We start from the raw sequence: 24,591 nt of genomic DNA, 5'->3' as shown, positions 1-24,591 counted from the left end.
AATTAACACAAATTTAGATCAATGTCAATTTGGGTTTGTGATTAAAATCTATTGCAATTCTATATAGGAAAAGAGGCAGATCATTCAGAGAGCAGTTAGGATAATTTCAAATCAAACTCATATTGCGATCCAGAAAGTAGTTAAATGATAAATTCAAATCAAACTTAAATTGCAATCATTCTACAGTTCCCCTCTTGTAATTAACACAAATTTAGATCAATGTCAATTTGAGTTTGATTAAAATCTAATGTAATTTTATGTAGAGATCATTCCAGAAAGAAAGCTGTTACGATAAATTCAAATCAAACTCATATTGCGATCATTTCAAAATTCCACTATTTTAACAACGCAAATATAAATCAATCTAATTTGAGTTTGATTAACTCTATTGCAATTATATGTAGGACAAAGGGAGATCATTTCAAAAAGCTGGACCATGTGTGAAAATCTGTCAGTCATGCTCTATGGATATCAATAGTTAATTTTTAATACCCCATTATGAGGTTCATACATGTACTTCCTGTTTATGTACAATAATCATATCTATTTAAACTATTGTATTGATGATGATGAAGGCCAATGAGATGGCAAAATAATTTAACCTTTTTGTTAATGTTTTTATGGTGAAGCTTTGTAATTAACAATATCTGGGGTGTAACTGTACTATGATCTATTAAATAAGAATATCATGAGTACATTGCAATTGCATGATGGTTAATGGTTGTTCCTTTGAGCCTTTGTGCCACTTAAAAAAATATGTGTTTCATTGATTTTCCAATCACACTGAATGGAAAAGAAAATATTCAGACCATATTACATGGTGATTCTAGCTTGCAGAATGAGAGGTTTGTTTTCTTCATTTAAGCTACATTGTGACAAAATCTTATAGCATATACATACATGTACATGTATATATATATATATATATATATATATATATATAAAATAAATAAAGTTACACAGATAACGTGTGGTTCATCAGTACTTTATTGATTTGCTACTCGGAGTTTCACGCAGATGCAATCTTCAGGCAACAATAAAGGCTAGTCTTTATTGTAAAGGCTAGCCTTTATTGTTGCCTGAAGATAGATCTGCGTAAAACTCTGAGTAGCAAATCAATAAAGTACTGATGAATCACACGTTATCTGTGTAACTTTATTTATTTTATTTCATGCTCTGCCTCATCACAGACATCGAGCACTCTTAATTACAAGGATAGCATTCACCAATATGAAACGAAAATATTATTGAATGGATTAAGAAAATCTTGCATTGATGTACGTGCATGACCAAAAATATGTGGAGGAACTGCTCAATTCCCCATACTCAGAAAAAGATCATGCAAAATCCGTTGGGTACGTAAGCATTCAAAGTTAGTTTCACTTTTGAAAGGAAGTATATAATTTTTTAAACTATCTTTAACAGACACAACAATACCTTAAAATTAAGTGCTGAAATTATCAATTAATTTTTTTATTCATCATTATAATACTTGTACATGAATTGTAATTTTCCAGTGAGAAATATCTGCTTACTACTATATTGTTTATTCTTAAATCAATCTAAAATACCCCATTTTTAAATGTAAACTATGCCCTACTGTGAGACCAAGTGTGTACATTTTCTTCTGTTTCACCCCTCTTTCTTTCTCTCTCTTTATTTTTTTTTTTACTTCTCCTTCTTCACATCTTCCTCCTCAATCTTTTCCTCTTTCCTTCTTTCTACTCTATCCATTATTATGCACTAAACTATTTCCCAGGGTTCCCAGCTTTTCAAGAGAACAAATTCCATATTTCCCTGATTTTTCTCTGATGAAGTTTAACAATTCCCTGATGATCATTTAAACCCAGTTTTACATGTTTTCTAAGTTGTTGCAGTGAATTATGTGTAACCCCCCCCCCCCCCCCCCCCGCCACAAAAAACCACCATAACCAGCCATCCCATGGATGTTTTGATATGCAACAAAATATGACAAGAGTCTGATTACCATGCTTTCGACTTTGGGCCGATCAAAATTCCCTGATTTTTCCTTCATTTGAGGCATTTTCCCCCGATTAGAGATATTTTTTAATCAAATTCCCAGATATTTCCCTGACTGGAAAAAAGTAAAATAATTTTCGCTGATGGGCTGGGAACCCTGATTTTCATTTAATTATTCAGCTTTCATGAGATATGTCTATTGTACATGCATGATGAACAACTAAAAAACAACAAAAAACAGACTTCAGAGCATTGTCAGAGATAGCATTAAAAATAACAACAGGCAAATAAACTGGCACAAAGCAAAAACAGATTCAATTATTTAGAGAGATGAAGAGTTAAGTTAAAGGAGGATTTCATCTTGAAACCAATTGGTTTCAATTGAGACTGAAATTTGACACAAATGTATGTAGATGATGTGTGTGTGTGTTTGGGGGGGGGTCCATCCAAGAACAATAGACTTATGGATTGTTAATTCACTTCATTTTATGAGATCACATGTACACGTGGCCAATCCCCTCATATGTCATGTGATATATTTAAGGTCATTTTCCTCACAAAATAGACAGTGATATTCACTAGCAGTGAATTCATGAAGCATTGAGACACATGATTTATCACATCTTGTGAAATACAAAAGTATTGATAATCATGAACCATTCAAAATGGAAATCTATAAAATTTATATTACACATTACAGTGTAACGGACATTGAAAATGGAGAAATATTACTGTTAGTCAATGATGGCTTTTCACCAATCCTTCATTAAAATTGTTTCTCTCATTTCTATTTCATGAAAAACAATTTTACATAAGAGTGGACTACCCCTTACAAAGAGGTTCGCAGCGGTCGAGACTTGAGAGAGAGAAAAAAATTCAAACAGGATTAATGTGGAGGGGGAAGGGTGGTAGTGTTTCTGACTCTTGTCTTTCAATCACAGGGTCAAGGGTTCAAATCCTATAGTATTATACTATTAATTGTTACTATTTGTTTGGTGTCATCTGTGCCTGGGAGGCGAAAAGCGAACCAAACCAGTGTGACCCGTATGTCTCTCCTCCCGATATAACTGATTGGGGTAGCACTTGCAGGTAGATCACTACACGCACAGGGCCTCCATTAAACATCCTACCCAAGGGATGGAGTGTATATCCACTTTAATATAGCCTGCATCTATGGAACAGGGGAGATACACATTAACACACAATGCAGGCTTCAGTCATCTGCCCAAGGTGGACTCAAAGCAACCTTTAGTTTGACAGGCAAACGCTTTCCTGACTGAGCCAACTTGCTTCAATTTCCTTCAGCAAAAAGTTTACCCATGGATGTGAGTTGTACTCAACGTAGGTGAGATGAATGGGTACCTGGTAGGATTTATTCCTTTAAGGCTTTAGCGACTATTCTTAGCTATAGCCAGGGTAATAATAAGATACTACATGTATTAGGTGCAGTAGAGTACATGCATATAAAAGCTGTACGACATAAATGTACCTACATGTATTATCATTACATTGCAGTGCCTTGGAAATTATGCTGGCATGCCATGCACATTATTTGTGAAGAGGGTTGACCAAGGTCAGGAATTTTGGTTGGTTCACATACGAGCTAGCAAGGTAGCAAGTAAACACATGCATTAATTCTTTTACAGCTAGTCGTATGGGACCCAATTTGAGGTCCCACCATGTTGATAATAGGTGAAGTATTCATTAAAGCCTGTCATTTCTTGAGTATTTTATTATACATGAATAAACATCTAAATTATCAAACATGCTTGATATTTCATATCATGAACTGAAACAAATAAGCAAAAAGATACGAGAAATTCTGTAATAGCCACTAACCCAATTTAGACACCAATTTATTCACATTTTAGATATCCAGGTAAACCCTTAATTGCTGAAACCTTTTTTAGTTATCACTCTGATTAATTTTATTCAAGTTTTAAGTGTTTTCTAGGTTTAAAATCATTGTTTTCATTAAACTCTGGTTGATCTCAGTTTCAAGTAAAAGAGAACTTCATTTTCCTACATGTTAGAATATTTCAAGAAACCATTGGTGAAATGATTCAGCAGCAATGATTGGCAGGCTAAAGTACATACATACTGTCATATAGGAATTTGGAACATGCGATATTTTTTCAAGACTTCCTGGTTATTAAAATTACATGCTAGTACCATCATTTATCACAGAAGAGAAGTTTTATACGCCAGTACAACTCATTATGCTGCACAAGAAGGAGGTCACTATTTCAAGGGATGGAAATTTCAAAGTGAGATGATATTTCCAATTTTCGTCCCCTCCCCCGAAGAAAATAGAAAAAATTTCAAGGAAGGGACAAAAAAGATCAAGATGAAGTGTACAAATAAATCTACATTTCTCTTAATGGACCTTTTTTATGAATTATATAATCTGATTGGTCGATTTGTTTGTGAGACAAACCTGTATTTACCTATTATTCTTGGTCACAATGATCAAACAGGTAATATGAGCACGTATCACCCGTTTGGTGTTTAGCTGTTGTTGTGTTAATGTTTTTATTGTTATGCGCATGCCCAGTGCTGATTTCAACCACGTAATCTGAGACCGTATTACATGCATATTGAAGCATTGGCTGCGCACTATTATTTGCACATCAGTTTCTATTGGAAAATGCGCATTCTCTTCACGGTGATCATTGTGATGTCATAAATTACTTCCTTTCAATAATCACTCTCAAAATGCAGGTTTTTGCAGTTTTTTTTTAATTCTTATTTTATTGATTTATCCTATTCTGCAATAATGTAAGGGATACACTTACAGAGATAAAACCCATTTTCCCCTGCTTGTTCTTACGAAGTACAGGAAATATCTACGTTCTGGTTCCATATTCCATGAGGCCAATGTGGATATTTCCTGTATTTTGTGAACAAGCAGGGTGTAACTAAAAGTATCACAGGATAATCAATCTATATATAAAGAAAAACATACAACTACAATGATAGGGTCACACTTTAATACAGAGATAAAAATGACTTAGAGCCCTTCTCACAGATTTCCTCCTCTTCAACTTTCTCAAACTCCTCTCACTCTTGCTTTCATGTACATGTAAGTATCATATACAGAATAATAAGACTTATTACAGTTTCTACAATATATTAGCAAGTGCCATGATATACTGCCCAAGACATTATCACAAATCAGATGTATTTGCGCAACAACTGACAGTACGAACCAATAGTAAAGCAATGTAATTTCACAAATAAAGTTCTTGATCCAAAGTTTTTTTTAACAAATACTTGAGACAGTCATTTCTAACTTAAAAAGCCAGATCGAGTTCAATTTAGATATACATTCAGCTATCGCCAGTGGAGCATTTCATCAATACTTTCATCCAACAACTTGTCAGATCTGACAATTTTCCTTGATTCTGGTTGGCTGAGAGGCACTGTTAGTATGGTAACTGTCGGATAAAACAGGACTTGTTGGATCAAGCCCTTTCATGTAACGCTACCCAGATCATTATCCCTGAATTACAATTTATGTTTTTAAACTGTTCTTTAGCAAAGATGAAACATTTGCAGAAATACCATGACCTGTGACCCTTGATCTTTGACTTTACTACCCAATCTTCCAAATGAAATAACTAGCTGTTTATCCCTAAGTATGTTTAAGTGTAAACTGAAATCATTTCTTTTGTCCAGTTATGGACACTGTTAAGACGCACTGGCTGAATATATATAATGTATTTGATTTGTACCTTTTTAAAGGTATACTGTGGTATAGTATTTCACATTGTCCACTTTTCCTCTAATTCTTTACCCTGTGATTTTGCGCTAATCTTTGGCTTTTCCTTTGTAGTCTGATTTTTCTTTAGTGTCCGATCTCCTTACGAACTTCATAACTTTAAGGAACCTGCAGACATTACAAGCTCTGCTTTTCATGCAGGTTCCTTCATATTTCACTTTATTTACTGCCATTATCTTTGTATTTTCTATGTAATCAAATGTATTTATTGTATTATGTTATTATTTTGTTATCTTGTGAAGTATGAAAATAAATTCAATTCAATTCAATTCAAAATGTCTATTACAATACTTTGAAAGTATCAGGAGAATAAAAGTGGTATAGATGGTCAATTCAAAAACAATCCCCAGGCAACCATCTTCAGTAGGAGGCATAAAAACATATCAGGGCCCCGTCTTACCAAGAGATACGATGGATCAGATCAATCGCAACTATGGACGGCCAGCAACGTCAACATCTATTATGCATGTTTGTTCAAAGTATTTTCTAGCTATGATGTACATTAATGCATTCATTGTTTTCTTGAAAATTCACTTTGCTTCTCTTTGCATACAATGGATATTTTGCAAATTTTTGTAGAAAAAAATTATGACACTGATGGATTTCCATAGAGTTACGATTGATTGTATCGATCGTAACTCTCAGAAAATCATTTATAATATCATGCTTGCTCTCAGTGAGGCATGGAGCAGTGATGATCAAATGATGATAAAGACCTAAAGTCTGTGGTGCTCAACAATTGTCACTACAGACCGTTTTCTTAACCTCCACACTGTAGTTTACATTGTACAAGGGTGCTGATTGATTGCTGTTTCCATGGAAACATCTTATTGCACAAAGTGTAAATTAAGGGTGGCAGCATCGGTTAGGTTAAGGACATGCTTGAAGTGACATTCTCCTTTAATACTCTCCATAAGGTGTTGTGGTTCAGTGGATGTCTCCAGACTTTGAACCACAAAGTCTGGGGTTCGAACCCCAACCCAGCACTAGCATCCTTTGGGATTTGCCACTCTCGACCCAGGTGGAGTAAATGGGTACCCAATAGGAAGAAATTACTTGAATCCTTGAGGACCTGATAACAGTAGCCATGCTAAAGCTGGGATAATAGTATGTAGGGCTTATTAGTATTGCACTTAGTGTGATATAAATGTTGCATATTATCATTATTTTTGTAAATTTGTGAATACAGAGATATCATAATACAAAAACTTACCATTATCAGCTTGCTCTGCTTCAGGCCCTTTTTGCTTGTAACCAAAGATAAGATCAATCCATTGATGAAGATGATGTGAGACGTACTCACTTTCTAATGCCTCACGACACTTCCTACAAAAGTCTGCTTCATCTGAAACATAGGGGAAAATATTTTAATGTTGATTATTCTTCTAATTCATCCTATAAAACAGCACAACAATAGACTGACACATGTCATTTGTGTGAAATGATTGATGTTATGCAATATCTGGTTTTATAAAACATAATTTTAGTTATGTTACTACAATGCTTTAAAGCCCATTTCAAGCCTTGGTAAAGGTTCAGTAATATGAATAAGAATATTATATTCAAGTATCATATAAAATTCCAATATTACAAAAGTATGGTGGTCACTGGTGCTATTTCAGCCATTAGAATTAAAATTTAGAAATTTTTAGCTGATTAAAAAATAAATCTGGCATCTTGTGTCCATCAATATTTTTCATATTGGGGTCTTGTTCAAAGAAACATTTCTTACCATCAGCCCAAGGTGGCAGCACAACATTGGTGACTGTCGAACCATCCTGGCACGTACCCAGCTTGAGTCCCTTCCGATTTATCAGGAAATCAGACATCTCAGGCTGATAGAACTCGGGGATCAACTCTTTGACATCGGAAGGGAGAGATAGGACGTTGTTCCAGGTTTCAGCCACACTAAAGGAATAAACACCATGCAAGAGTTTTAAACTGGTTGTGTGTTTTAGAGTTTTAAACTGGTTGTGTGTTTTAGAGTTTTAAACTGGTTGTGTTTTAGAGTTTTAAACTGGTTGTGTGTTTTAGAGTTTTAAACTGGTTGTGTGTTTTAGAGTTTTAAACTGGTTGTGTGTTTTAGAGCTTTAAACTGGTTGTGTGTTTTAGAGTTTTAAACTGGTTGTGTGTTTTAGAGTTCTAAACTAGTTGTGTGTTTTAGAGTTTTAAACTGGTTGTGTGTTTTAGAGTTTTAAACTGGTTGTGTGTTTTAGAGTTTTAAGCTGGTTGTGTGTTTTAGAGTTTTAAACTGGTTGTGTGTTTTAGAGTTTTAAACTGGTTTTGTGTTTTAGAGTTTTAAACTGGTTCTGTTTTAGAGCTTTAAACTGGTTGTGTATTTTAGAGTTTTAAACTGGTTGTTTGTTTTAGAGTTTTAAACTGGCTGTGTGTTTTTTAATGGTAACCAAGAGAATGGGCATTTCTGGAGAGAGGATGGGGGCAGGAGAGAGGAAAGGTTGAAAGAATTGGGGGGGGGGAAGGGAGGGAATAAGACAGACTCATTGAAAGAAAGACAGTGAGGAAGGATAAACCTTAAAGGTCAAGTCTACCTCAGAAAAATGTTGATTTGAATCAATAGAGAAAAATCAGACAAGCACAATGCTGAAAATTTTATCAAAATCGGATGTAAAATAAGAAAGTTATGACATTTCAAAGTTTCGCTTGTTTTTAACAAAATAGTTATATGAACGAGCCAGTTACATCCAAATGAGAGAGTCGATGATGTCACTCACTCACTATTTCTTTTGTTTTTTATTGTTTGAATTATACAATATTTCAATTTTTACGGATTTGACGATTAGGACCTCCTTGCCTGAAGCACAAAATGTTAAAATAATGGAATTCCACGTGTTCAGGGAGGAATGAAACTTCATTTCACATGACAATGACGAGAAAATAAAAATATTTCATATAATAAAATACAAAAGAAATAGTGAGTGAGTGATGTCATCAGTTCCTCATTTGCATACCGACCGAGATGTGCAAATAACTGTTTTGTGAAATGAAGCGAAACTTTAAAATGCCATAACTTTCTTATTTTACATCCGATTTTGATGAAATTTTCAGTGTTATGCTTGTTGATTTTTTCTCTTTTTATTCAAATTAAAATAAATCCGGTTTTGGTAACGATCTCAAAATGAAATTTGACAGAATCTAATATAATGACCACCCAAGTGTCTATTTTTATAAATAAAAAATATGTGCCAAAAGATTCTGGAAAAAATTGTGTAATTGTTGAGAAATAAGCAAAATAAGCTCAGATTCGGTCACTTCTGTCGGGTCTTTATTCCAGCAATATTAATACACTGTCCCACGTGTGCCTATCTGTGTTGGTGATCTTCAGTGAAAACATTTTTCAACGTATACTTCAAGATTTCACAAAGTTCAGTTTATGTAACTGTACCAGATCTAGATACTGAATAATATTCTGACAATTAAGCCTGGTTTTACAGACTTTCTCATGAAATCAGTGTTTACTGCAACTACTGGCATTTCTCTTCAAGTTTTTGTTGGGGTGGACTTGTCCTTTAATAAGCATGTTGGTAAAAAAAATTGGCCCAACATTCTTATGAGGATTAGAATAGTATATATAGTACAGAGATAAAATTAGATGCATATTTGTATGTCTACTGCTACAGAGTGAAGGAGCCTGAACTTTTTAGAGATAAAAAGAAGGAACATGAAGAGACCTTATCTTTCATGTCCAAGGCAACATAAAGATTGTTTTATTCTCAAATATCCAATAATCCTTGAAATTAGACATCAATACAATTTACAGAAATATATATTTTCACCAGTAAGCGTAATGTCAGATGGAAGCTACCCTTGCCAGATTTATTCAACAACGGAGAGTTGGGGGGTCGTTTTTCCTCACCTTTTGAAGAGTCTATCTGGTTGGTCAAACCTGCCATTTTGTAAGCACAAAGCCTGCTCTGGAGCTACCCTCACCAAGTAGTACAAGACATACCCAGGGGTGGAGTAATGAGAACCGTAGAGGAACTTGGGCTCAGGCATATCTTTTCTCCTCTCCTGTCAAAGCAAAATGAAGAGGATGCTTCAAAAGGACATGTTACTACCCTAATGAACCTGGGGGGTGTTTCACAAAGATTTAAGTATGACTAAGGGGGTGTTGCAAGAAAATATTTGCGATCAAATGCAAATAATCTGTTGCAATTTTACAACTGATACATAGATCAACGTTAGTTGTAGCAAATAAGATTAAACTTCTTGCTTCAAGGGGCATATTAGCAATCAATCGCTAATTTGCACTTAACTGCAAGACATATGATTGATTTAGGGACCGAAAATAGACTTTCAATTGATCGCAACAGTTTCTTGCAACACCCCATTAGAGTTGCACTTAAATGTCTAGTTGCACGCGGTATAAAAGGCATGACAGCATTGGTCAGATCATAACAAGAGGATGCGCACTACTGCGTATTGATCAATAAGATTGCGAGTTGCATATCGTGTACGCATTAGCATTTAAGTGCGACACAAGTCATACTTAAAAATCTTTGTGAAACAACCCCAGTTTACACACTGATCTATATCAATTCAATTTAATTTTGGCTAAGTAAATAGAAAAATACACAAAAGGAAGCAAAATGTTACCATCATTTCCAACATTGACAGCTGAGTATATTTTCTTGACATAACCCAATCACAAAATTAAGAATTTTTTTTGGACTTAAATATTCTCCCTAAACTTTATTATTGTTATTAAAAAAATTGGACTAATGTATGGAAAATGTATTGCTTTCTTTATTCATTAGTTTTAATACCAATGATAAGTTTAATGATAGATTTTTGCTTCGAAATCAGTTTTAATTTATTTTGCACCGTTTGGCTTCACTCGTTTATTTTACGCAAATCATGTGTGTTCGTAAAATATTGCGAGGCTGGTAAATTTGGTGTCGTGCTGTACCTGTTCTAAATCAAAAATGATAATTGCATTTTCTGAATTAGGAATGCAGAATGTGACAACTTAAATAACTTCTTAAAAGCTACCAAAACACAGACAAGCAGGATTCTGAAAAATATTTCAAGAAGCATACCATCGATGATTTTCAAGTACAAATTCTTTCAGCCAATAAGATGTACAGATTTCAGTAACAAGGGTCAGTTCAGCGAGAACACTAAAAATAATTGCAAAGTCACTCTATGAAATGGAGGACACACCACATACCCTAAATCTCTCCAGACGCTTGGGATTAATGGCACCGATCGGTTTGCTGAGGTCACGAAAGGTCGTAGGGTCACTGAGGTCAAGTTCAAGGCTTGTGTAGTCTGCTAATATCCACGGAAAGACAGGGTATTGTGTGATGTCATTGATACTACGGTCAGCTTGACTGGAAGAAATAAAAAAAAGTGGGATGATTAATTGAAAAATGGACAGGGCCATTAACATTAACTCATGGATCTATATGCCACACTCTGACTTATCACTGAGCCTGTGTAAGGGTAAAATCATGAAAAATGCTCCTTTAATACTTAAAGTTACATAAATTCTGCTACACTTCATTAAGAGTTCATGCTGATTATTATTACTATATAGTTGAATTGTGAAGAACAATCTAATGACTTATAAATTCTCCATATTACTAATTAACCAATTCTGCAATCTATTATTCTTTGGCATATATTTGTATTCATACATCAAATACTCGGGCAATGCCTTCATTTTCTGATTGTTATAACTAGGGCCAAGTGGAACCGACTGGTCCACTGATGTCTGACCAATGCTACCATCAAAGGGACCGATCTTGCAGATCGGTGGACTGATGACACAAATAAATCCACAGAATCAAAGCCTTTGGCAATTAACCAGTTTAAGATCCAAATTTTCTAATAAAAGTTTCATATTTAACCAAATGGAACTATGGAATTAATATTACTGTGCAGGACTTCTCTTTTTTTGCTAGCCCATAAATTCAAGCTAGAAAATTAAGAAATCCAGAAGGCTGTTTCATAAAGCTATCGGAAGTTAAGAGCAACCTTCAGAACACTGGTGATCCTTTCTTGTGTTTAAATGATATTGACCATTAAATGTTCATTGGTGATTATTTAGAGCGTAAGAAGGGTTCACCAGTCATTCTTACAGTCGCTCTTAACTTACAAACAGCTTTCTGAAACACCCACCTGCTCAGTAATCTTAGTTCCATAGTTTTTTTTCAGTGATTTCAGGTTGGTTTGGTTCTAAAAAGCACGAGATAGATGAGGAAATTTAGTTTTTAAACTGTTCAATTTTAGTAGTCTTTGGTGACACTAATTTCTCTTTTTACATATTTTCTTATTTCACCAGTTCACCAGTCTCCACAGAAAAATCAATGGAGGGCACCGGTCAAACAAAAACCTGTTGTGACCCAGTCCCAGTCATAACAGCCGGATTTATGTTTAAGTGATAAAAATACTCCTCCCTCATACCTGTTTAAGTACATAAGGTAATCAAAGTTTGAGATAACTTTATTCTGCCATAGTAGCATCATGTTCTCTTGTCCTGATTCTTGTAAGCTGACACCTATTAGCAGAGATAAAACACCATACACATAAATGCACCATTAACAGATGAAAATGGGCTCATGAACTTTGAATATTTAACATCTCATACTTTCTTAAGTAGTATATCCTTTGTCACAAAAAGCTCAAACCGCAAAGTTTTCATTTTCATTTTACCGAGCATCTATTGATACTAAGTTGTGACAACAGGGTACATGTTTTTAAATTTATACATATACTTACATCTAAACTGCAAATCATACAAAAAAACATTAGCTATTTGTTATAATAATGTCGCTGAAAAATCTGATACAGAATAAAAATATTAATGATTGATAACAAGGAAACGCATATTCCTTATATTCAAAATACTTCAATACTGTAGATACTTTTAAATAGCTTCAAAGTAAATTTATATTAAACACCATATACATGTATATTGTTTACACAAAAAATATATATTACTGTTTATACAGTTTCTGAAACATAGGCAATGTGAAAGCATTTTCATTTAATCGGTTTCAAGGCAACATCTTTATGCTACCCAAACTGTAAATGACCAGGACCCCGTCTTACAAAGTACTGAGATTGGAGTACGAATACGATTGATCTGATCATCTTAAACTATATGGAAATCCAAGTGTCATAATTTGCTTGATCAGATCAATTCCTGCTATTGTTAAAATAATTCTTCTTACCTGGTTGTTCAATGACCTTTCTGTATAATTCATCTCTCTCTTCGGGTTTAGAAAGCACAAGGAATAAATTGGATCGGATTGAATCATCACAAAACACCTCCATCCCCTGATATTAATTACCAGACAGAAAAAAAAATAAAAAAGGACTGAAACTTGTCTCTGTATATATGCATGTACATTACAATTCATGCAGTATAATGGCACTAATGTATCCATATACATTACTTTATATAGATTGGTTGAATTCTATAGGATCATATTAAATAACTTTAAATGTAGCTTAGATCCAAATCAAATTAACATATTTGAGTGGGACTGAAGGAATTAAAAAATATATATATTCTAACTCAATGTTGTATTAATACAAAAAAATATGTTGACTATAATGGTACCTATAAAATTTGTATGATTAGTTGAGAAACAGTCATGGAATAAGTTTTACTCAAAACGAAACACTATGTACAAAGAATAACAGAAACACAAAAGCTTCTAGGATTAGAACCGGTCATTACTACACAAAACAGCAAAACCAAATATTCAAAGCCTGAATTCAGATCTTAAATTTAAAGAAAATTGGTATGTCTGCATTGGCAATACAAGTTAATAAAAATATTATGAAGATAATATGTAATGATATACATGAATTACTCACCACATGCTTCAACAAAAATCTCCTCTTTACAAGCCTCTTGATATCAGAAAGCTTTATCTTCATGACAGGCACCTATGAAAAACAAATGAAGAAATTAAATGAATGGATTGCTATTCAACAAATACTAGCACAGCAATTCCCAGTGATTCATGTAAAAAAAAAAATTTAAAACATAATATAAGAATTCCCCTTATCATATTTTTTACGCTTTTCTTTCTTTAAATATCAATTAACGACAATTGCTAAAATTCAAATATACATATATTTTTTTATTGAACTGGAAACGCATTAATTCATTACCAGCACCACAACATTTACAAAATGACACATTCATGGTGACAGTATTCCTTACATAGTGACTACATACAAGATAACTTTCAAAGCACAACTTACTGGCTCTACATTATTGAATGGCTGGAAGTACAGGATAGTAGATGTGACCATGATGCGACCAGGGTTGACTACCAGCGGTGTGATGCGCTCCCCAACCATCTCCACGACGATGGTCTCATACAGACTCTCCAAACGACTTGTGTCAAACTTCACCCTCTTCTGCCTGGAGTACACAATAGTTGCAATCTTGGAGGAATATGCAATGGAAATGATGTTGCAATAAAAGTTATCGTTGTAGGTAGTATTTTGTACAAACTGAAGTTGTGTAATAGCAAGATTTTGTACTGCCAAAGAAAATATATCAAAAAGATGACACTAACACAGTGTAACTGAAATAATTTTATCTATATTTACAATGAGCCGAGTTTTTTTTTTCTTGTAACAATGACAAGTACTGGGTAATCAAAACTTATTCACATATTCAAATAAATCCAAATGAATCAAAGTATAGCAAATATATATATATATACAATCATAATCTTGCAGCCACTTTGAGAGAGCTGAGGCACAAAACTTGTAATCATATTTGTAAAAAAGAATGAAGAAAATAACATCATATGAAATAACATCCAGGGTAAATAGAATATAAGTCCCAAAGCTGTTAGAGTGAGCTTGATTCATTGCACTTTAATATTCATTCGTACTGGCATCAGAAATTCTCAAACTTTCACAAAGCAATTACATTTTCCCTGGCAGAGAAATGAGAACATACCAATATAAAACAACTTTTCATCTCTTCACAATCTACTTGGTTTCTACCTTGTGAGCTTTTGCCTATTTGTTTCTTCAGGCTTGTTCAGACTGCGCCGACTCGCAGTAGATATCGGCAGTATGACAGCAGATAGGGAGGCCATTCCATAAACAGAGATGCTGGACAATAAATATGATCTCTTCCCTACGTTCCTATTCTCTTGGACAACCGCGCTGCCGATACTAACCGATCTACGGCGAGTCAGCGCTAGTCTGAAGAAGCCTGAAGGCAAAAGCTCACAAGGTAAAAACCAAAATTGATTAGGAAAAGATGATAATTTGTTTTGAGTTCTACCAATCAGATGAATCTCTATACAAATGTGTACATACTGTTTCACAGAGATTTACTTATCTATAATACTAACTTAATGTCAAGAGAGCCCTTGTCCCTTCAACATATATTTTTTTAAGAAGCCCCCCCCCTTTAAAATGATGACGACAAATACATCACTGCCACATATTCATCGCAATGATTCTCAAACAGTTTCCTTACCATGGCATCTTGATCTGCCATTGGAAGAGTGGCTGCTCTGGCCAGCTGATTAGCAGGATGTACCACATCTTCAGCTGCCCCAAAGTTCAAGGTGAAAATGTACCGGCTATCACCCTGGGAAAAATAAGTATATACAAGTTTTTCTTTTTTTAATGACCTTTTCCGAGCATATTCTGTAAATGCTTGAATGAGGGTTATTTACTTAGTTTCTTATTTTCAAACAGCAATATATATTTTCACTTTATTTTCTTTTATAATTTTTTTTGATAAAACTAGGATGTACAATAAAGCTGAATTACATGAGGTTTCCAACAATCTCTTGGTTTCATACTACCTAATTCTTTAATTCCAGCAGTTTTTACAAACTGTTTCATTACGGAAAATTAAACAATCATTTATGTTCTTAGAAATGTCAACATCTCTGGATCATTATTTATCTTTTACTTCTTTCTAAAAATTGTTCGACATTCAAAGCATTCACTCGTTAGGACATAGGTATTGACTAATTGGATAAAATATTCAAGTTCTCTCTCATTCAAAATCACTGAAGAATTGATACACACCATATGCATTAGATATCATGACATAATAATAATCATCACTATGCACATCAGAAAACAAAAATGAGTCTTCTGTAAAATTCACAACAAAAAATGAACACAGAAGTAGAAACTACCAATCAAAATACTTCAAGACATACAGTACCTTCTTAAAGTTGTAAGGTCCTATTTCATTGTCAGATTTCATATGAATGGTTTGGGAAGTCTGGATGTAAAGAGTGTCCCGCTTTGATCCAATCCTGTTTGTTAGGGGTTCATAAGAAAAGAAACTCTTATTTCAAAACTTGATCAAAAATCATTCATAAAGCCTCTATGGCAACAGCAAGTATCAAAAGAATAAGACTTTCACTTTTCACGATCAACATTATCTCCAAGATTTAGCACATTTGTTTTCTCTCCTCTTAAAATCAATATACAATAATACGGAATAAACATAAACTTGATGCTAAAACCTGTTAAATGGGTCGTTGATAGAATGCAGCATCATTGATATCTATCCTCTCATGGGTTTTACTTAAATGTAAGTGCAAATTGTTGTAACAATTTCAAAATAAGTTCGTACAAACTCTAATAACAAGTGGAATGCCTCTGGTAATCTCGCCTGCATTATGCAATTCAATGCAGCCGCAGTACTGACTTTGAAAACAACCAGGATGAAAGAATTATATACAAAAACAAAAAATATGTCAGTTAACATTCCTAGACAATTATGAATGATTTGAGTGTCAAATAAGATGATAACATTAACGTCTACTCATAACAAGTTATGCCACAATCAGCTATCCATAGTTAAACCACAACTTTAAACCAGAATTGATATAACCCAAGTTCAAAATACGGGCCATTACGTTTAATAAATTCAGTTTGACCTTTGATGAAAAGTACTTTGAAACCTGGATACCATGGTCACACCAACAAACCCGACTCCAAACCGAACAAAGGTTTGTCATTGGTAAAACTTGCAATGGGACCACTTACTTTTCAGAAAAAGTCAACTGGTCCAACATGACCAGTAAGAAAACTGATACAAAATATATTTTCTTCTCTTTTGTCACTCATAAAAATGGCACTGGCATCTAAAAAAAAATGGCTCTCATGAATTATGTTGTGTGTGGATTTTTATTTTTTTTTTTTTTGGGGGGGGGTAACAATAGGCAATAAAAGACAGCAAAATAAACTCAAGTCTTTTTTATATTTTTCTTTATTTTTAGGACCAGTAAATTTTAGGATTTGGTCCAGTAAAAATGGAAAAACTGGGTATGTACTGGTCTGACATGATCAGGTCGGGCCAGTAGAAAAAAAGGTTAGTGTGGAGCCCTGTAATGGACATAATAACTGTTCTTTGTCTAGAGTCGGTTCGACAACGTGACTGCAGCATTATACACATCACTATTAAAACTATACATGTAATTCCTACTTGGATAAGAGTGGCGGGTTCCATTCCTCGATCTTGATACAACTCCTAAGAGGAAACTTCATAATAGGTTGGGAGACATCTTGAGGATCGAATACAACGGACTTTGAACAGATCTTCAGTCTTCCTCTACATCGCCTGTAGTGAAACCAGAAATAAAACGAAGTAAATAAAAGAAGTAAAATTCAAACTACATGTATCAATGCATTCGTTCAATTTACCAACAATCTGCAATTGCAACTGAATACTACTTTTCCTACTATTCAAATGTTCACTTCAATGTTGCTTACTGATTTGAGACATTCAATTATCAAACGAACATGGCTATAATCTTTGATATTTGATAACAAAGTTCAAGATAACAAATGAAATTTTTGTTAAAATTTGGTGAATTCCAAAAATCATTCAGATGTATTAATGTGCATCTCAAAGGCACTTTACTGGGAAGCCTAGCTTGCTCATTATGTGTAACCATGTCAGGTCATGTAAGTAGGTCAACTTTTTTATGATTACCAGGAATCTTAATTGATCAAAATATTTGATTGTTTACCCTGGCAAACAATCGAATGGCAAACTTCATCATTTATGTCATCAAAACTGTTCATATTCATATCATGATCATAACAGCTATAAAGATTATTATAAGTCATTTGCTGCAAAAAATAGTATCAACCAACAAAATTAGCAACATAAATTTAACCAAAGTAGAGGAACAGAGATTTTCAAATGTAAAAAATTGTCTTTTCTATTTCTGAAAACCTGTAATTCTGTTTCAAACTTCTGTTAATCAAAAATGGATATTCTGTATGTCATAGAAAAAGTATAACCAAAAATATGAATTTTGGTCCGAACCTAAAGAGGGTGTGGATAAAAAAAAGAGAAAACGATAGAATAGATGGCTTGGTCAAGAACGCCTTAGCACCAGTATAGTGGCCATGCTACAGCCAGGGTACTAATGATAGTAGCACCTTGAGTACTCAGCACAGTGGGTAAGAGAATTCTATAATTTGCTTTTGTTTTATCAATTGATATCTCATATCAACAATATTATTACACTTATCATCATATGATCCAGCAAATCATCCCGATCTGAACAATCTCGAGATTACTAGCAATGGAGACGCAGTTATCGCGCTAGTTCGTAGGATTCATCTTGAGATTGCAATCCCACGTCAATTTGGGATTATTTGCAAAAATTGTCGCACTAATTCGTAAGTGCAGATGCACTCGGGATTATTTATTCACGGCGTCAGACCATAATGCATCGATGCCTCGCTCAAGCAGGAATCGCTCTTCTTGCGATGGTGGAGACGGGGTTTCTTGAATCTCGAGATTAATCGCGAAGAGGGCCGATCGGGCTAAAATCTCTAGATTGTGCAAACTCGGGATGGTGTAGCACCGTCTTATCTATCTTCCTCTTACTACATAAGGGCTTTAATCTATAAGTTATTATGCCTTATTACCTTCTTATTGCTTCCTCTTCTGATACAGCCTTGAGACCAGTTGGGTAAAAGTAAACACTGAAGTCTTCAAAGTATATCTCACCAGGGTCAAGCAGCAAAAGAGAAAACCTAAAAAAAAAATAGCATTGACAATTTTGTCGCCCTCTATATGTGACTCATACATGTAGCTTAGCTACTAACAAAGAGGGCAAAATGGCGATGTAAACATCGGTAAGTTAAATTCCATCTTGTCATAATAATTTTTTTTCTTTTTTTTTGAAGGACAAGTCCACTCCAACAAAAAGTTGTTTTGAATAAAAGGAGAAAAATCCAACAAGCATAACACTGAAAATTTCAACAAAGTTTGATGTAAAATAAGTTATAACATTTACATTTTCGCTCATTTTCACAAAACAGTTATGTGAACATCCTGATCGGTATGTAAATGAGGGGGCCGATGATGTCATGTCATCCACTCACTATTTCTTTCACATTTCACTAAATGAAATATCTTAATTTTCTCCTAATTGTCACATGAAACAAAGTTTCATTCCTCCCCATTATGTGGATTGTGGAATTTCCATTGTTTTAGACATTTTGTGGTTTAGTCATGTTGATCATTATTTTCAAATATGTAAAAATTGAATTATTGTATACGGTAATTCAAACAGTAAAAACAACAAAAATAGTGAGTGGTGGGTATCGACTCTCTCAATATGACTATCACTGAGTCGTGGATATTGTAAAAAATAAGCGAAACTTTAAACTGTCAGAACTTTTTTTATTTTACAACCGATTTTCATGAAATTTGAAGTGTTACGCTTGTTTGATTTTCTCTAATGTTTCAAATCAACATTTTTCTGGGGTGGACATGGCCTTGAATTTCTATTATCTTTAAAATGTAATCAATAATGTTATAAATATTGGAAATTAAATTCTAGCCCATTTACATGCTTTAGGGCTATAACTTTTACTGGGTTAGCAGAAATCTAAGGGGGCGAAAGTTTCAATTTTGCCCATCCTCTACGAACATTATAATTTATAGGCACAATCCCTGGCTCTGTGCACTCAATCAATTATATACAACCAACCTGCCTGTGAGGAATGTAGATCTATGCCAAATGCAGTACACAGCACACACTTAAAAAGTTCACTGAAATATCACTTTTGTAACCGAAAATACCAATTTCCATACAGTTGCAATTTATTTTTCATTTGTGAAAAATGTCATCTTACAATCTATATTTTTCATTTTGAAAAAAATAAATAAAAACTTCAATGGTGACCAGACGTCCTGTATTTCCCGGGATTGTCCCGTATTTCGCTCCTTTGTCCCGGCGTCCCAACAAACCCTTCCCAGGACGCCTATTTGTCCAGTATTTCAGAATATTGAACAAAATATAATACATTTAAAAGTGACGAATTTTCATTAAATAACCAACAGATGACGAAACAGAGACAACAATTAAATCGATAACTGTAAACTTTTACAAGTTCTGCTGTGATTTTCTTGCTAACCCAATACATTGCAAACGAACTGGCCTCCTGCCTGTGTGTGGCAGGCTACTACATGTAGGCATGTATCGGAGCAAACTCTCAATGGTGCAAACAATCTCACATGATAAACAGTTTTTCCACCAAAATAATCCCAAAATCGGCGGGAAATTCTTATGAATTCTCACTCAGGTTAATAATTTGCAGAAGTAATCAGGGGCCCGTTTCTCAACACCTGGACAAGTTAGTCATATCTTTATCCACAAACCACGGAGTTAGTTCCAATCTTACTAAACCCGTTTCTCGAAAGGCTTCCTAACTAAAATGCATTGATATCGATATTATCGGTAAAAAGAGCAGACGAGACGTAGCCTTAGTCACAAAATAGCATAATTTTCAAAAAGAAAAATTATAACAAAATTGCAAATATTGTGATGAATTGGGAATTTCATCTTTTAAGAATAATAGCACAGGTATATTATGCACCATAAATACTTAGACCATGAAGACTTGAGCATTCAATTGCTGAGAAAATGGAATTATGAATAATTGATCTCGTGACTAAAAAATCACATGTGGACGTTGAGATGGGTACCCCCGGGATATCCAATTTTAATAGTTTACGAAAGTAAAACCATAACGGTTTTCGTTGTAAAATGATGATAATTATACGGTATTTTACGATTCCAAACATCATCAAAATATAGTTTAACAATTTTCTTTTAAATCTTAGATACTGAAACTTACTATTTGACAAATTCTATGCATAAATTAGAGATAGAATTTATCAAAATGTTAATAGGGGTCTGAAAACAACAAATACGAGTCCATTTATGGATGGCCTGACGTGGTAGAATCTTTATCAAATAAATTATTTTACTATTTCAAAATGAATGGTTTTGTGGAGTATTACCAACAGTTTTTGTAGATTCTTTGTATTACCATGATCATAGAATGCATTATCCAACTTCTTTTTTGATGTAATTTCAACATCTTTGATTGATTATGTAAGATTATAATTTTCACATTTCTAGGCACTTTTGCATGTCATAGTCTACCCACGTGATGCCACTACGTCATTAAGAAATAAGTTGTGACAGGTTCGGAGGTGTCATAAATATTTAGTGAGGTTGTTGTACCCGATCTTGGTAAAGAGGGCTTCGTGAAACGGTTAGCGGACAAGTAGCTCACTATCTCAGATTTAGTCAAGAAGTTAGACTTATGACGGTGTTGAGAAACGGGCCCCAGAGGAACAAGTTATTAACTTTTCATAGATCTAATTGTTTCAGCTTTCATTTTGAGCCTTGGTTTGTACGATGCCGCAATGTTTCATCTAATTTTTAAGTTTGACAATATGTTTCACTTTGAAATTTTATTCATTTCTAAAACATTTTACTTTTTGAAATTTTTATAATACATTTAAAACACCAAATAACATTATTTTTATTAGATGATTGGATTTTTTTGTTTGCTTGAAGTTTGAATTTTCCTTTTTCTTTCTTTTCTACCCTATCTTTCCTGCTTGCCCTATTTTGTTCCATCTATCTTTATTTCCTATCATTCTTTCCTGAACAATTTTTTTTCTCTCTCACTCTGTTCATTTTTCTTTCTTTACTTTCCTTCTTTATCAAATTTCCTTTTCTATTTCCTTCATTCTTTCCTTAAAATTACCTTGGCTTCCTTCTCTCTTCCTCTCCAGTTTCTTTTCGCTTTTTTCTCTTCTTCCATTATTTCCTCTTTTTCCATTTTCTCCTGCCTTCATCATTCCCTCCCTCTCTTTCTTCCTTTATTTTATTTTTTTCCTTCTAATTCTTTTCCCTTTCTTCCTTCCTTCCTTCCTCCCCCTTCCTGTTTTCTTCTTTCTTTCAAAAAAATGAAGGAATCACATTTCTTTCCTTCAATCTTTCTTTCCTACTGCTTTTTCTTACTTTTTTCCCTTTAATTTTCTTTTCGTCTTTCACACATTTATTCATCTTCCCTTCCTTTCTTTCTATATTCATTTCAAAGAATGATAGGAACTTTTTTTAATCTCTTTCTTTCATCCTTCTTTTATTCTAACTTTCTGTTTTCCCCTTTTCCTTCATTTTCTTTCCTTCTCAATTATCTCTTTTCTTTCTCTCCTTCATTCTTTCGTTCACCCTCCTTCCAATTCTTTATATTTTTCACAAGTCTAACACTGTGTGAGCTTCTTTGTTAATCTTTGTTTGTCAATTGTCCCTTATTTAATTTTGTGAAATCTGGTCACCCTGATAGTAGGCTACTTGATAATTAAGAGCCAAGTTTGAACTTTGAAGTTATCTGATAATGCAATCATGACAATGGAAACTGACAATGCCCCAAAATCAAGCATTTGTCCCTAAGAACAAGAGAAAATAAGAAAACATTGCCAACCTTATTGGTTGGGTTTCAGGCCTCTGTTCCTAGTGCACTTTCGCAACGCCCGACGAGATGAGGCAAGGATCAACAATCCTCTCACATGGAGAGCGCGGCGGCCCGCGGGGCGGGCAGCGCTGGCGGGCTGTGCCAATGAAGTTAGTACCGTATGGTGCGAAAGCGCATGCCGGAACTCGTACCAATAATTCTCGAATAATTAAGGGCAATATTTACCTTTCTTTGATACTCAGATCTTCATCAACAAATGCCATGGTTATATAAGTTAAAAATCATTAATACATATCATTTCCTTTAGCAATATCACAGCTTTTGTTAGACCAAAACCAAAACATCAGCAACTTCGCTGGCACTCACTGCGGTGGGGTGGCTAAGACGTATGGTGTCTTCGATAATGAAATAAAAACAGAATGAAGTAGAAGTTTTGGGGATAAAATATTTCTATATGGAAGAGACTCAAGAATGTGTACTTGTATGATTAGGAAGAATGAGAATACAGGTTACAAAAGATATTTCATTGTTCATTATTACAGTGACATATGGAATTGCCATAATTGTAAACTAGATCTATCAAGAGCTTCTTTTATCAAATATGCTAAAATCGAAATATTTTACATCAGTTTACAAATAAAAAGATAGCCCACTCCTATGGGAGGGGGGTCACAGCCTAGTGACGAGTCACAGCCCATAAAAAGGACGTAACCCCCCTGACGAGTCACAACTGATCCCTGACGAAGTTGAAGACCTTTTTTCTTGCTTGTCAATTTTTTTTGGGTACAAAATCCTTTGTGGTTAAAGACCTTCTTTTTTTTTTTTTGCTTGTAAATTTTTTGTGGGAGACACTTTTGCCCCCCCCCCTGGAAAATCCTAGGTACACTACTGAGATAGCCCATGGGCTACTTACATTAAAAGGTGGACATCATGTTTGCATACAAAACAGCATGGGAAAATGGGAGGTTTCCGATGCCTGGACGATGTATGCTAGTTTAAAAAAAAGGAGTTTCACTGAAATTTACCAGATTCTTAGGAGAAAAGGGCATCTGTGCTATCCCTTATTATTGGTGGGGAAAATGTAAAAAAAATATACTTGATATGATGATTTCATATTTAGAAGCATGGTGTCAAGCTTCTAATGAATGCCCCCCCCCCCCCAAAAAAAAAAAACAAAAATACAAAGAAATATTTCTGAAAAATAGTAAAACTGACATAGTAGACTCTCTTGTTTGCATATCATCCCGTTGCGCATACAATCCTGAAAATAATTGAAACTTTGAAATAGATTTTTCTGAAAAAATATATATATATGAAAGAGGAACAGAGAAGCTACAACCAAACTAATATAGCAGAAAACAGTTATTTTCAACATTACAAAATCTGTGGGCTACCTAGAACACCCAGTAATGCCTTTCAAATGGAATTCAACCCAACAATAAAAAAAGTAAAGATAAATCAGAAAAGTAGACAGGTGAAAGTTTTAACAATATCAAACAATAATAAAGTTATGAATTTTGTGGGGTTTTTTTATGAAATCTCTATCCACAGACACTTCATATTGGCAAGGCAAGGACTACTCTTCCATTTACTCACATTCCTAAAATGGGCAAACTGTCATTACTTTCAAAGTTCTTACTTACTCCCCATTATGCCTCCTGGCATGTAGGGCAGCAACAAAAGCTCTCCACTCCCATCTTTCTTGGGCAAGTCTCTGCAGTGATCCCCAGGTGTGTCGGAGTTTAGACATTTCGTCCTCCACGGTCCGTCGCCAGGTGTTCTTGGGTCAACCTCATTTTCTCCATCCTTTGGGGTTCATTGCAGTGCCGTCCTTGTAATGTCATTCGTTTCTTTCTTAATACATGTCCTATTTCATAGGTATGTCTTCAATACTCTCTTGTTGGCATCTTTCATATAGTTCATTTGTAATTGTGTTCGGCAAGAATATACGAAGTAAACACCTTACACTTCATAATGGCAAGGCAAGGACTACTCTTCCATTTTAATTTACTCACATTCCTAAAATGGGCAAACTGTCATTATTTTCAAAGTTG

At 34.3% G+C, this 24,591-nt stretch overlaps 1 protein-coding gene across 1 annotated transcript in view; it reads right to left on the bottom strand.

The window, feature by feature from the left end:
• Positions 1–22,908, bottom strand: part of LOC121409685 (BEACH domain-containing protein lvsF-like) — a gene marked incomplete at its 3' end in the record, with an annotated part of 45,867 nt that extends 22,959 nt beyond the window's left edge. The window contains exons 1-13 of the mRNA XM_041601594.1: positions 22,763–22,908; positions 18,683–18,790; positions 17,223–17,357; positions 15,951–16,044; positions 15,246–15,359; positions 14,003–14,188; positions 13,610–13,681; positions 12,958–13,063; positions 12,188–12,281; positions 10,950–11,112; positions 9,636–9,790; positions 7,494–7,669; positions 6,975–7,106 (exon numbers count right to left, since the gene is read on the bottom strand). Coding sequence (XP_041457528.1) covers positions 6,975–7,106; positions 7,494–7,669; positions 9,636–9,790; positions 10,950–11,112; positions 12,188–12,281; positions 12,958–13,063; positions 13,610–13,681; positions 14,003–14,188; positions 15,246–15,359; positions 15,951–16,044; positions 17,223–17,357; positions 18,683–18,790; positions 22,763–22,800 — 1,573 coding nt within the window. The remainder of the gene's footprint in view (positions 1–6,974; positions 7,107–7,493; positions 7,670–9,635; positions 9,791–10,949; positions 11,113–12,187; positions 12,282–12,957; positions 13,064–13,609; positions 13,682–14,002; positions 14,189–15,245; positions 15,360–15,950; positions 16,045–17,222; positions 17,358–18,682; positions 18,791–22,762) is intronic.
• Between the last annotated feature and the right edge of the window lie 1,683 nt (positions 22,909–24,591).

This window comes from Lytechinus variegatus, chromosome 2 (genome assembly GCF_018143015.1).
Source record: "Lytechinus variegatus isolate NC3 chromosome 2, Lvar_3.0, whole genome shotgun sequence".
Lineage (NCBI taxonomy): Eukaryota > Metazoa > Echinodermata > Echinoidea > Temnopleuroida > Toxopneustidae > Lytechinus > Lytechinus variegatus.
The sequence above is the reverse complement of the archived record's forward strand: the minus strand, read 5'-3'. Positions and strand labels throughout refer to the sequence as shown.